This window comes from Scyliorhinus canicula, chromosome 1, assembly GCF_902713615.1.
Source record: "Scyliorhinus canicula chromosome 1, sScyCan1.1, whole genome shotgun sequence".
Taxonomy (NCBI): Eukaryota; Metazoa; Chordata; class Chondrichthyes; order Carcharhiniformes; family Scyliorhinidae; genus Scyliorhinus; species Scyliorhinus canicula.
Window position 1 is genome coordinate 209,993,630 of NC_052146.1, and position 13,044 is coordinate 210,006,673.

The 13,044-nt window shown below is 45.6% G+C and overlaps 2 protein-coding genes across 6 annotated transcripts in view; one reads left to right on the forward strand and one right to left on the reverse strand.

The window, feature by feature from the left end:
- The window catches only part of ndufaf5 (NADH:ubiquinone oxidoreductase complex assembly factor 5), a 36,893-nt gene that overhangs the window by 22,636 nt on the left and 1,213 nt on the right, over window positions 1-13,044 (forward strand). The window lies entirely within an intron of this gene.
- The window catches only part of LOC119971408 (protein sel-1 homolog 1-like), a 122,259-nt gene continuing 121,066 nt past the window's right edge, over window positions 11,852-13,044 (reverse strand). For all 5 annotated transcript variants that reach the window (XM_038806901.1, XM_038806918.1, XM_038806909.1 and 2 more), the window contains 2 exons: window positions 12,731-12,859; window positions 11,852-12,170 (listed from right to left, as the gene is read on the reverse strand). In XM_038806901.1, coding sequence (XP_038662829.1) covers window positions 12,051-12,170; window positions 12,731-12,859 — 249 coding nt within the window. In that variant the 3' untranslated portion in view covers window positions 11,852-12,050. The remainder of the gene's footprint in view (window positions 12,171-12,730; window positions 12,860-13,044) is intronic.

The following is a 13,044-nucleotide window of genomic DNA, read 5'->3' on the forward strand; positions in this document are numbered from 1 at the left end:
GGGAGCGGTGTTTTCAGAACCCCAAAATGTATCACGGAGTTCAACCAACCTCCCTCTTTAATGGATTGTTGCTTTTAAAGCACACGGCTTGTTCCCGAGGTGTGGTATTACAATTGTAGACACGTGGTTTTTAAACACAAAACAATGTTTATTCCATGAACTCAAATTAACCTTTTAAATAAACATTGGATCTCTTAACACCCCTTACTTCATAGATAGCCCCGAAAATAATACAACACTAAATAATCCCGCAAAATGTTCCTTCAAACATCCAAAATACTTCACCTATAACAATAGACATGAGGTTACATTCAATATATTTATAGTCTTTGGATTTGCAGACATCCACAGACCCGCTCTGTGTTTTCTTCCTGCAGCTCTTTGCAAAACACACAGAAACTCCCAGCTTTCTCCTCAAACTGAAACTAAAAACTTCAAAATGGCTGAGCTAAAGCCCAGCTCCACCCACACTCTGACATCACTGCATTTCTTAAAGGTACATTGCTTAAACATCCATTTCTTGAAGGCACTTTCACATGACAACCCCCAAGAAAAAAAAACCCATCAACTTCAAGATGGTTTAATTTTTCACTTTTGCACCATCCACTAAGAAATACACACAGTAAATATACATTTTCATTTAAAGAAAACAACACACTCAAACACTTCTGCCTCCAACCGAAAACCTTCTCGATTGACAGTCTCCTTGAACAAGAAAGTCTCTGCACGATCCAGCCATTCCTCTACTCCTCGGCATTTGTCTTTAGAATCAGATACTTTAGTTCAATCTGACCACAGAGACCCTTGCAATTCTCCAATACAGGAACATTGGTTACCATAGCTTTCAGGCAGTCAAATGCCTGTTGAAAGTCCGCTGTCCATTGAAATTTTTGACGTTTCTTTAGCAAGTCTATCAGTGGAGTAATCACGCCACAAAACTTTTGCACAAATGTTTGATCAAATCCACTCATGCTAAGAAATCGCATTATTTCCCTTCTTCTTGAGGGTATCGGAACTCCTCAGGAAAGTGATTCGAGCTTTCCAAATTCACTTCGGCTAGGTTCATCACCAAACCCGCCGCCTGAAGTCGATCGAAGAACTCCATATGATGTTTTAAATGTTCTTTCCATGTCTGGAAGTTGGAAATAAAAGCAGATTGTCCCACTTTCTCAATGCAATCCTTCAAACGTGGGATCGGATAAGAGTCCATTCTTGTAACTGTATTCCCCTTTCTGTAGTCCACACACCACCGTTGGGTACCGTCTGGTTTAGATACCATCACTATGGGTGAGCTCCATTGGCTGCAACCCACTTCAATTATGCCATTTTTAAGCATTCCCTCAATCTCTCTGTTAACCTGTGCCAATTTTAAAGGGTTAAGTCTATATGGATGTTGTTTGATCGGAACCGCATTTCCCACATCTACATCATGTATAGCCATTTTAGTACTTCCCAATTTATCTCTACAAACTTGCCCATGTGATATCAATAACTTCTTCAGGTCAATTCGTTTTTCCTCTGGAAGGTAATTTAACAATTCATCCCAATTTTAAAAAAAATAAATAATTTTTATTCAAGTTTTTCAACAACAAATTTTCTCCCCACGGTTAAAGTAAACAAGGTGTAAATCTACACAGAAAAAGAACCGCCCCCCCCCCCCCCCCCAATACAAAGTAATAAATTAATAACGAACAACAATACAAGAAAGAAGAAAATAACAAGCACACCGTTGCAAAAATAAACCCCCTTAACAAGCCCCGGACCCCCTCCCCCAGGTTGCTGCAGAGACTGACCACCCTCTAGTCCTTCGCCAGGAAATTGAGAAAAGGTTGCCACCGCCGGAAGAACCCTTGTACCGACCCCCTCAGGGTAAACTTGACCTTTTCCAGCTTGATGAACCCGGCCATGTCGGTAATCCAGGCTTCCGAACTCGGGGGCTTCGCGTCCCTCCACTGTAAAAGAATCCTGCGGCGGGCTACTAGAGACTCAAATGCCAGAATGCCGGCCTCTCTCGCCTCCTCCACTCCCGGCTCCGATGCTACCCCAAAGATTGCGAGCCCCCAGCCCGGCTCCACCCTGGAACCGACCACCTTGTACAGAGTCCCAGCCACCCCCTTCCAAAACCCCTCCAATGCCGGACATGCCCAAAACATATGGGTGTGGTTCGCCGGGCCTCCCGAACACCTCCCTCACCTGTTTCCCCCCCCAAAGAACCGGCTCATCCTGGCCCCTGTCATGTGCGCCCTATGCAGCACCTTCAGCTGAATTAAGCTGAGCCGTGTGCAAGAAGAGGACGAGTTCACCCTTTCCAGGGCGTCCGCTTCCGTCCCATCCTCAATCTCTTCCCCTAGCTCATCCTCCCACTTCGCTTTCAGCTCCTCCACCGAGGCCTCCTCCTCTTCCTGCATCAACTGATAAATTGCCGAGATCTTCCCCTCACCGTCCCACGTCCCTGAGAGCACCCTATCCTGCACCCTCCTAGGCGGCAGCAGCGGGAACTCTGCCACCTGCCGCTTAACAAACGCCCTGATCTGCATATACCTGAAAGCATTCCCGGGGGGAGGCCCCACTTCCCCTCCAACTCCTCTAAAGTCGCAAACTTGCCATCAAGGAAAAGGTTCCCCCATCCGTCTGATGCCTGCCCTATGCCAACTCCCAAACCCACCATCCATTCTCCCCGGTGCAAACTGGTGATTGCCCTGTATCGGGGCCCACACTGAGGCCGTCGCTTCCCCCCTGTGCCGTCTCCACTGCCCCAAGATTTTGAGGGACACCACCACTACCGGACTCTGTGGAATATCTTGCTGGGGTGAGTGGAAGCGGGGCCATCACCAAAGCCTCCAAACTCGTCCCCACACAGGATGCCACCTCCAACCTCTTCCATGCGGCACCCTCCCCCTCCATCACCCACCTGCGAATCATTGCCACATTTGCAGCCCAGTAATATCCACACAGGTTGGGCAACGCCAAACCGCCTGCCTCCCTTCACTCCAGGAATACACTCTTCACTCTCCGGGCCTTCCGCGCCCACACGAACCCTAGAATACACTTATTCACCCTTTTGAAAAAAGCCTTTGGAATAAATATGGGGAGGCACTGGAAAAGAAACAAAAACCTCGGAAGCACCGTCGTCTTAACCGACTGGACTCTGCCCGCCAAAGAGAGCGGCAGCGCATCCCACCTCCTAAACTCCTCCATCTGCTCCACCAGCCTCAAAGTTAAGCCTGTGCAGGGGCCCCCAGCTCCTAGCTATCTGGATCCCAAGCTTTCTAAAGCTCCTCTCAGCCCTCTTCAACGGGAGCTCTCCTATCTCCCTCTCCTGGTCCCCCAGGTGCAGCACAAACAGCTCACTTTTCCCCACATTGAGCTTGTAGCCCAAAAAGTCCCCAAACTCCCCAAGTATCTTCTTCACCTCTGGCATTTCCCCAGCCGGATCCGCGACATACAACAATAAATCATCTGCGTACAACGACAACCGGTGCTCCTCCCCTCCCCTGCACAATCACCCTCCAGTTCTTCGAATCCCTCAGCGCCATGGCCAAGGACTCAATCGCTAACGCGAAGAGCAGGGGAGACAAGGGGCACCCCTGCCTCGTCCCTCTGGAAAGCCGAAAGTCCTCCGACCTCCTCCCGTTCGTCACCACACTCGCCACCGGGGAATCACCCACCTGCGAATCATTGCCACATTTGCAGCCCAGTAATACCCACACAGGTTGGGCAACGCCAAACCGCCTGCCTCCCTTCTTTGCTCCAGGAATACCCTCCTTACTCTCAGGGCCTTCTGCGCCCTAACGATGAATCCTTCACCAAACCCAAACCTCCTCAGCACTTCCCACAGGTAACTCCACTCCACCCTGTCAAAAGCTTTCTCCGCATCCATCGATGCTACTATTCCCGCCTCCCCAGCCACCGGCGCCATCATCATAACATTAAGAAGCCGCCGTACATTGACATTCAGTTGCCTCCCCTCACACAACCCCGTTTGGTCCTCATGATAACCATCGGGACCAGATCTTCCACCCTTCTGGACAGTACCTTTGCCAACAACTTTGCATCTACGTTAAGGAGCGAGATTGGCCTGTAAGACCCACACTGAAGGGAGTCCTTGTCCTGCTTCAGGATCAAAGTGCTGATTGCTCTGGATATCGTCGGGGGCAGAGCCCCCCCCCCCCCCCCCCCCCCTATCTCGCCTCATTCAGGGTCCTCACAAGCAGCGGGCCCAGCAGATCTGAAAACTTCTTGTAAAATTCCACCGGGAACCTATCAGGTCCCGGCGCTTTCCCTGTCTGCATGCTCCCCAGCGCCTCCATTAGCTCCTCCAACTCGATTGGGGCCCCCAGACCCTCCACCCGCTCATCCTCTACTCTTGGGAACTCCAGCCTATCCAGAAAGCGGTCCATTCCGCCCGCCTCCCTAGGGTGCCCAGTACAGCCCCTCGTAAAAGGATCTGAACACCCCATTAATGTCCCTGCCACCCCGCACCAAGTTCCCTCCTGCATCTGTGACTCCCCCTATCTCTCTCGCTGCCTCCCGCTTCCGGAGCTGGTGGGCCAGCATCCGACTTATTCGTCCCAATTTTTAAGAACATCCTCATTTTCCAATTTAATCTGAGGTATGTCAAATTCACATGTCATCTGGATTTGGTTTGTTACTTTGAGTTAGAATCAATAAAATCTTTTTCTCTCCTTCCCTTTCAAAGTACCTTTTTAAGCATATTCACATGACACACTCGGTGAGTCTTCCTTCTATCTGGTGTTTTTAACCACATAATTCACCTCACTTAATTTCCTTTCAATCATATACGGTCCACAAAACCTAGCTTTTAAAGGCTCACCTACCACTGATAACACTAAAACTTTATCTCCACTGGCAAAACTACGAACTCTGGATTTCTTGTCTGCTACCCGTTTCATCACATTTTGTACAACTTTCAAATGTTGTCTAGCCAATTCACCTGCTCTATTTAATCGTTCCCTAAAATTTGATAAGTAATCCAATCGTGTAATTTCAGATTTCTCACCCACCAATTTTTTCTTAAATCAATTTAAGTGGTCCTCTTACCTCATGACCAAAAATTAGTTCAAAAGGACTGAATTTGGTAGACTCATTAGGTGCATCCCTAATTGCAAACCATACGAATGGGATTCCTTTATCCCAATCCTCTGGATAATCTTGACAACACGCCCTCAATATTTTCTTTAATGTCTGATGCCACCTTTCTAATGCTCCCTGCGATTCTGGATGGTATGCCATTGATTTAAATTGTTTTATTCCGAAGCTATCCATAACTTCTTTGAATAACTTTGAAGTAAAATTTGATACTTGATCCGATTGTATTTTTGTGGGTAGTCCATATCCAGTAAATAATTTAAGTAACTCCTCCACAATCCTTTTAGCTGTAATATTACGGACTGGAATGGCCTCTGGAAACCTAGTAGACACATCCATTATAGTCAAAAGATATTGATTCCCACTTTTTGTTTTAGGAAGCGGTCCGACACAATCAATTAGGAGCTGGTTTAGCACACTGTGCTAAATCTCTGGCTTTGAAAGCAGACCAAGGCAGGCCAGCAGCACGGTTCAATTCCCGTACCAGCCTCCCTGAACAGGCGCCGGAATATGGCGACTAGGGGCTTTTCACAGTAACTTCATTGAAGCCTACTCGTGACAAGCGATTTTCATTTTTTCATTTTTCAATTATGAAATGAAAATGAAATGAAAATCGCTTATTGTCCCTTGTAAAAGGTTCCTCAAATGCTGGAATGGGTATTAAGGGTGCTGGTTTTATCACTGCTTGAGGTTTCCCTATCACTTGACATGTGTGACATGATTGACAAAATTTAACTACATCTTTATGCAGTCCAGGCCAAAAACATTTTCTGGATTTAGCTTGAGTTTTCCTTATTCCCAAATGACCTCCCACTGGTACCTCATGTGCAACTCGCAACACCTCCATTTCTATGCCCTACCGGCAATGCTACTTGATGAAACTTCTGCCCACTTTTCATCCACCTGCATATGTACAGGTCTCCATTTTTTAATCTAGACATCACTTTTACGGTAATAACACTCTGGTATACTCTCAGATTCCTCTTACGTATATGCTTTCTGATATATACGTTTTATTTCTACATCTTTCTGTTGTAACACCGCAAATTTTCCTGAACTAAAAATATCCGCCTCATCCTCCACCTGTTCTTGTTCTTTTTCAACCATCTGATTAAAAATCGTTTCTGATAATTGCACTTCAACTTCATCTTCACTCTTTGATTTCTCCTCGTCTTAACCTGTGACTTTGTGACGTTGTTACTACATAATCTGGAAAAATCCCAGGATATTCGTCCTTCAACCCTTCAGTTGTCTGATTTTACACTGGCTTATCAACCACAGTAGGCATCACTCCCACCTGTGATCCAGCTATATCATTACCCAAGATAGACTGTATTCCTGGACAAGATAGTTTCTCTATTACTCCTACTACCACTTCACCACTCTTCACTGGACTTTCCAACCTTACCTTATATTTTTTTATAAATGTTTTTTATTGAGTTTTCATATTTTATATATGACAAATTACAAATTATTAGAGAGAAAAAAAGAAAACACAAAAATTTAACATGAATATTTACAGGTAAGCATCTTCATAACAACAATTGTGGCCGCCCCCTTTAGCCAGCATACATATTTTACATTCCCCAATATGGCCGAGGCACATTGTTATAGGCATTTATTTATAGTTTGGTTTTGGGCCTTGGCTTGCCATCAAACCCCCATAACGAGCCCGTAACCCCCCCCCGGCTACCTTCCCCCGATTCCTGTCCATTTTCCCCTGATTCTTGGCCACCCGACTATTCTTCCTCTTGTACGTTGGCCACAAACAGATCCCGGAACAATTGCATGAATGGCTCCACGTTCTGTGGAAGCCGTTCGTCTGACCCTCGGATGGCGAATTTGATTTTCTCCATTTGGAGAGATTCCGAGAGGTCGGACAGCCAGTCTGCAGCTCTGGGCGGTGCTGCTGACCGCCAGCCAAACAGGATTCTACGGTGGGCGATCAGGGAGGCAAAGGCAAGGGCATCCGCCCTCCTCCCCAGGAATAGATCTGGCTGGTCTGAAAACCCCGAAGACCGCCACTATCGGGCATGGCTCCACCCTCACCCCCACCACTTTGGACATAGCCTCGAAGAAGGCTGTCCCGTACTCCACAAGTCTGGGCAAGACCAGAACATGTGGGCGTGGTTGGCCGGGCCTCTTGGCACCGCTCACATCTGTCCTCCACCTCCGGGAAGAACCTACTCGTACAGTTTCTCGTTAAGTGGGCTCTATGTACCACTTTTAGTTGCGTCAGGCTGAGCCTTGCGCACGGTGGAGGTGGAGTTGACCCTATGCAGTGCTTCGCTCCAGAGTCCCCACCCTATCTCCATCCCCAGGTCGCCTCCCATTTCCTTCTTGTTGCGTCAGTACGGTGTCGTCCCTATCTACCAGTCGGTCATACATGTCACTACAGTTCCCTTTCTCTAGGATACTTGCGTCCAGTAGGTCTTCCAGTAGTGTCTGTCGTGGCGGTTGTGGGTACATCCTTGTCTCCTTTCGTAGGAAGTTTTGAGCTGCAGGTACCATAGCTCGTTCCCCCCCAGCTAGCTGAAATTTCTCTGTCAGTTCGTCCAGTGTTGCGATCCTGTCGTCCGTGTATAGGTCCCTGACTGTCATGTCCCCCCGTCCTGCCTCCACCTTTGAAGGTGGCTCAGTCAGTGCTGGTTTGAAACCTATGGTTGTTGCAGATGGGAGCCTTGTCCGACATTTTGTACAGGCCAAATTGCTGGCCGCAGTTGGTTCCAGGATTGGAGGGTGGCCCCGTCACCACTGGGCTGCTGGAGTGTTTTTTGGGTGGGGATGGGAGTGCTGCCGTGGCGAGGGCCCGGAGGGAGGTTTCCCATGCAGGAGGCCTCCTCCGCACACACCCACTCTGCTTCTGGCTCCTGGATCCATCCCTTACTTCGCTCGGCTGTTGCCGCCCAGTGGTAGAATTGTAGATTCGGGAGGGCTAGCCCCCCCCTGGATTTTGTTTTTGTAGGACCTTCTTTGGGATCCTAGCATTTTTACCCCCCATACGAACGCCATGATAAGTTTGTCCAGCGCTTTGAAAAAGGCCTTGGGGATGTAGATCGGAATGGATCTAAACAGGAAGAGGAACCTGGGCCAGTAACGTTCATTTTGATCGTTTGGACTCTCCCCGCGAGGGAGAGCGGGAGTGGTGTTCCATCTTTGCAGGTCCTTTTTAACTTCCTCCGTCAGGCTGGTGAGGTTCCATTTGTGGATCCCTTTCCAGTCATGGCTATTTGGATCCCCAGGTAGCGGAATTTATGTCGGGCTTGTTTGAACGGCAGCCCCCCCCCCCCCCTCCCCACCTTGCGGGTGTACTGGAAGATCTCACTTTTGCTCATGTTGAGTTTGTAGCCCGAGAAGGCTCCAAACTCTTTCAGGAGCGCGATGATTCCGTCCATGCTGCTTTGTGGGTCCGAGATATAGAGGAGCAGATCATCCGCATAGAATGAGACTCTGTGCTCTCTAACCTCCCCTTTGGATCCCCCTCCAATTTTTTGCTGCCCTGAGCGCGATTGCTAGCGGTTCGATTGCTAGTGCGAACAGCAGCGGGGACAGTGGGCATCCTTGTCTGGTGCCCCTGTGCAGCTGGAAGTATTGGGAGTTGGTATTGTTGGTCCGTACACTCGCCATGGGAGCGTTGTATAGGAGCTTTACCCAAGCGGTGAACCCTGTTCCAAGCCCGAACCGCTCCAGTACCTCTATGAGGTATTTCCATTCGACTCTGTCGAAGGCCTTTTCTGCGTCCAGGGAGACGATCACCTCTTGTGGTTCTCTCCCTGGAGGGGGGTCATTATCACGTTCAGCAGGCGCCTGATGTTCGCGGTAAGCTGTCTACCTTTGACGAAGCCCGTCTGGTCCTCTGTGACCACCTCAGGTACACAGTCTTCTAGCCTTTTGGCTAGGATTTTGGCCAGTATTTTGGCGTCTGCGTTCAGCAGAGATATGGGTCTGTATGACCCACATTCCGTTGGGTCTTGAGGCCTGTGCTAACGTGGGTGGCAGTGTGCCCCTAGCTAGCAAGTCTGTGAACATCTCCCGCAGGTGCGGGGCCAGCGCTGTCGCGAATTTTTTGTAGAAGTCCGCCGGGAATCCGTCCGGTCCCGGCGCCTTCACCTTGCGTTATATAATGGAACCTTACTCCTCTCACCCTGAATTCCACATATCACCACCTCTTCTGGCAACATTCTTCCCAAACTACATAATTCCTCATCTCTTATCATTAAAGATTGACTAGCCCTTGTATCTGTTAAAATTGTGACTTCTTTGCCTGCTCCTCCTGATACACATGAGTGAACTTTACCCACACAAGTAAATTCTTTAAAGACAATCTGGCACCTTCTTAACAATTACTTCTTGGAACAGGCTGTACAATCGTTTGTACCTCCTTCGCTTCCCTTGGGCTTTCCTTTACCACTCTAACAAATCCCACTATCTTATCCTGTTTTACCCACATCAGCCTTCCCAGTGCCTTTCTTCAAAACCACCAACACTGTGACTTACATGGCCTAGTTTATTACAGTATAAACATTTGAAACTTTTCGTTTATTTTCCACCTCCTTGATTTCTTTTTAATCTGAGGTACACTCTCTTATTGTCTCCCATCAGATCACCTTTACCACTTGAGTATTTCTCATGTCCCCAGTTTCTATCCCTCACCGGCTGAAACTGATACGGAAACCATCTTTGATTTGCGAACTAATTCATAATCATCTGCCATTTCTGCTGCTAATCACGCCAGTTTTAACCCTCTGTTCTTCCACATGAGTTCTCACTACATCAGGAATTGAATTTTTAAACTCAACAAAGTATAATTTCTGTGAGAGCTTCATACGTTTGGTCTATTTTCAAAGGCCTTATCCACCTATCAAAAATTACTCTGTTTGAGCCTTTCAAACTCCATGTATGTTTAACCAAATTCTTTCCTTAAATTTCTAAACCTTTGTCAGTAAGTTTCAGGCACTAGCTCATATGCACTTAAGATGGATTTCTTCACCTCCTCCTACGTTCCGATACCTCCTCCGGTAGTGATGGAAACACTTCACTAGCCCTACCTACCAGCTTTGTTTGAATCAGTAATATCCACATGTCCTGTGGCCATTGCATTTGTTTAGTCTACCTTCTCAAATAAAATAGAAAAGGCGTCTACCTCCTTCCCGTCAAACCTTGGCAATGCTTGGACATATTTAAATAGATCCCCACCACGTCTTCGACTATGACGCTCTGTCTCATTATCCTCATCCATCTCCTCCAACTGTACGTTTCCGTTTGCGTCTGCCAATTTTAACTTATTTTCATGTGTTCAGAGCCAGTCCTTTCACTGTCTTTAAGTTCACAAAAGCCATCCAATAGATAGACTTAATCCCGGACGAGCCCCCAATTGTATGGGAGCGGGTGTGTTTCAGAACCCTAAAATGCTCACATGGAGTTCAACCAACCACCCCTTTAATGGATTGCTTACTTTTGAAGCACAACGGCTTGTTCCCAGGTGTGGTATTACATTATGGACACGTGGTTTTTTAAAACAAAGACAATGTTTATTCCATGAACTCAAATTAAACTTTTAAATAAACATTGGATCTCTTAACACCCTGTACTTCAAAGATAACCACGAAAATAATACAACACTAAATAATCCCTCAAAATGTTCCTTCAAACATCCAAAAGACTTCACCTGTAACAACAGACATGAGGTAACATTCAAAATATTTATAGTCTTTGGATTTGTAGACATCCACAGAACCCGCTCTGTGGTTTTCCTTCCTGCAGCTCTGCAAACACACAGACACTCCCACTTTCTCCTCAAACTGAAACTAAAAACTTCAAAATGGCTGAGCTAAAGCCCAGCTCCACCCACACTCTGACATCACTACGCATTTCTTAAAGGTACATTGCTTAAACATCCCATTTCTTAAAGGCACTCTCACATGACATCATTAAAATGAGGCTCTCGTTCTTTGTGGACGTGAACCCATTACATCACCAGCAACGGATGGGGAAAAATTGGGAAACTTGATTCTCGGCTGGTGGGAATCTTATTTCCTGATTCTTGTGAGATTTTTGCATCCATGTCACATTCTCGCTGAACTCAAAATGGCCCCCAATGGAGTTCCCTGTGGTACTGGTTGTAGCCAAGTGTACGTATCTGTACTACCCCAATCCAAGGAGAGAGATCTGCACATTAGTATAAAACAAATTCCTCTCCCGGATGTTAATCTCATACTTTTTTGGAGGTTAATTATAGAATTGTTACAGTTTAGAAGGAGACCATGCCTCGATTGAACCTGCCTCCACCACATACTCGGGCAGTGCATTTCACACCTTAACCACTTGCAACGTGAAAAACATTTTCCTCATAATGCCTTTTCCTTCTTTCGCTAATCATTTTATAATCTATGCCCTCCCATTCCTGATCCTGAACCTCTCTCAGCCTTCTTTTCTCCAAGAAAATCAGTCCTAACTTCTCCACTCAATCTTCATAATTGAAGCTCTTCAACCCTGGAGCCATTCTTGTGAGTCCGTTCTGTACTCTCTAATGTCTTCACATCTTTCCTGAAATGTGGTTCCCAGAACTGGGAAATTATGGGAATGTTAATCTTAATAGCTGTACTCTGAAATATTTTACTTAATTGCTGTATGAACACAAATTGTTTAAAGATTTTTTTGCTTATCAAACTCGGAAATTGACATTCATTAATTAGCCCGTCACCACTTCTAGAAAAAGCAACTGAGAATAAAGATATGAGAATAAAGATAAAAATCTGTAAACACCAACATTTGATTGTTTTTAATGTTTCTGCATGTTGAAACTTGTATCTTAAATCATTACATCAATCTTTTTTGGAAGTTTACCACAGAAAAATTAAATTCATAAAGCAACTCCAGTCCTTTGAAACAGTGACTCCAGCACTTAGAAAGATGGATGTGCAACTCCCATGGCACATTTTCTAACCGTGTCTATAGGCCATCAGTACAGCCAGCAGCAAAGTTAAAATCATTATGAGAAAAAGATCCCAATGCAGCCACAGCAATCGATCCAGACTTGCTTGTTTCCATACTTCACTGAGCTGCAAAGATAAAGATTATATTATCAGCAAATCTGCAGGAATCCAATGATTCTTGTTGAATAATTTCCCCCTCAATTTAACTGTTGCCTATACAACTTGTTAAAAGGGTTGCCAACAATATAGTCTTGTTAAATTCTTTCATGAACAATCTACCTCTTAATTTAAATAAATATCAAAATCAATGCTTTATGCAGGACACAGAATTGGACACAGACTGCTTCCCAAGAGTGTTTTCTATATTACAGCGCACAACAGTTCAAAAGTATTCCATTAGCTGTAAAGCATTTTGAGACATCAGGTGATCATGAAAGGTGCTACATTATTGCATTTACATAATTTTATTGTCAATAGTGGTTTTCTTGAGCTACCTAAATCCTATTTCCTAAAACTTATCCACCAATCTCCATTTATCTTTAAAACCTTTCCTTGTCGAAAAGCAAACATATGACCATCCCTGTGAATCTCTTCCTCCATTGGCCCACTCTATTTCCCAATCGATTTCCTTTACAGGGAATCCTAGGACTTTTTATTTGCATCAACAAATGTACGTTGATACTTACATTGGCATTCTGAACCGAATGGATGAGATTTATGACTCCAAGTTTGCAAAGTGCTAGAAAGACTGGTATATATGCATCTGTGCTAGTTTCTGCAGCCAAATCGTAGGAATCTTTGGCCAAATGAAGATCCTAAGGAAGAATATGCATATTATTTATTGAAAATACCATTCAGGTTCAGTTAAGAGTTATGATATTTGGTGTATTACTGGATAATTAATGAGGAAAAACTGGAAGAAACATGAAGTTGTTTTCTGAGATTTTAGTTGAAAAGTTAGATCCAGAACATGGCGATAAAGTGAAAAAGGATCATTCTC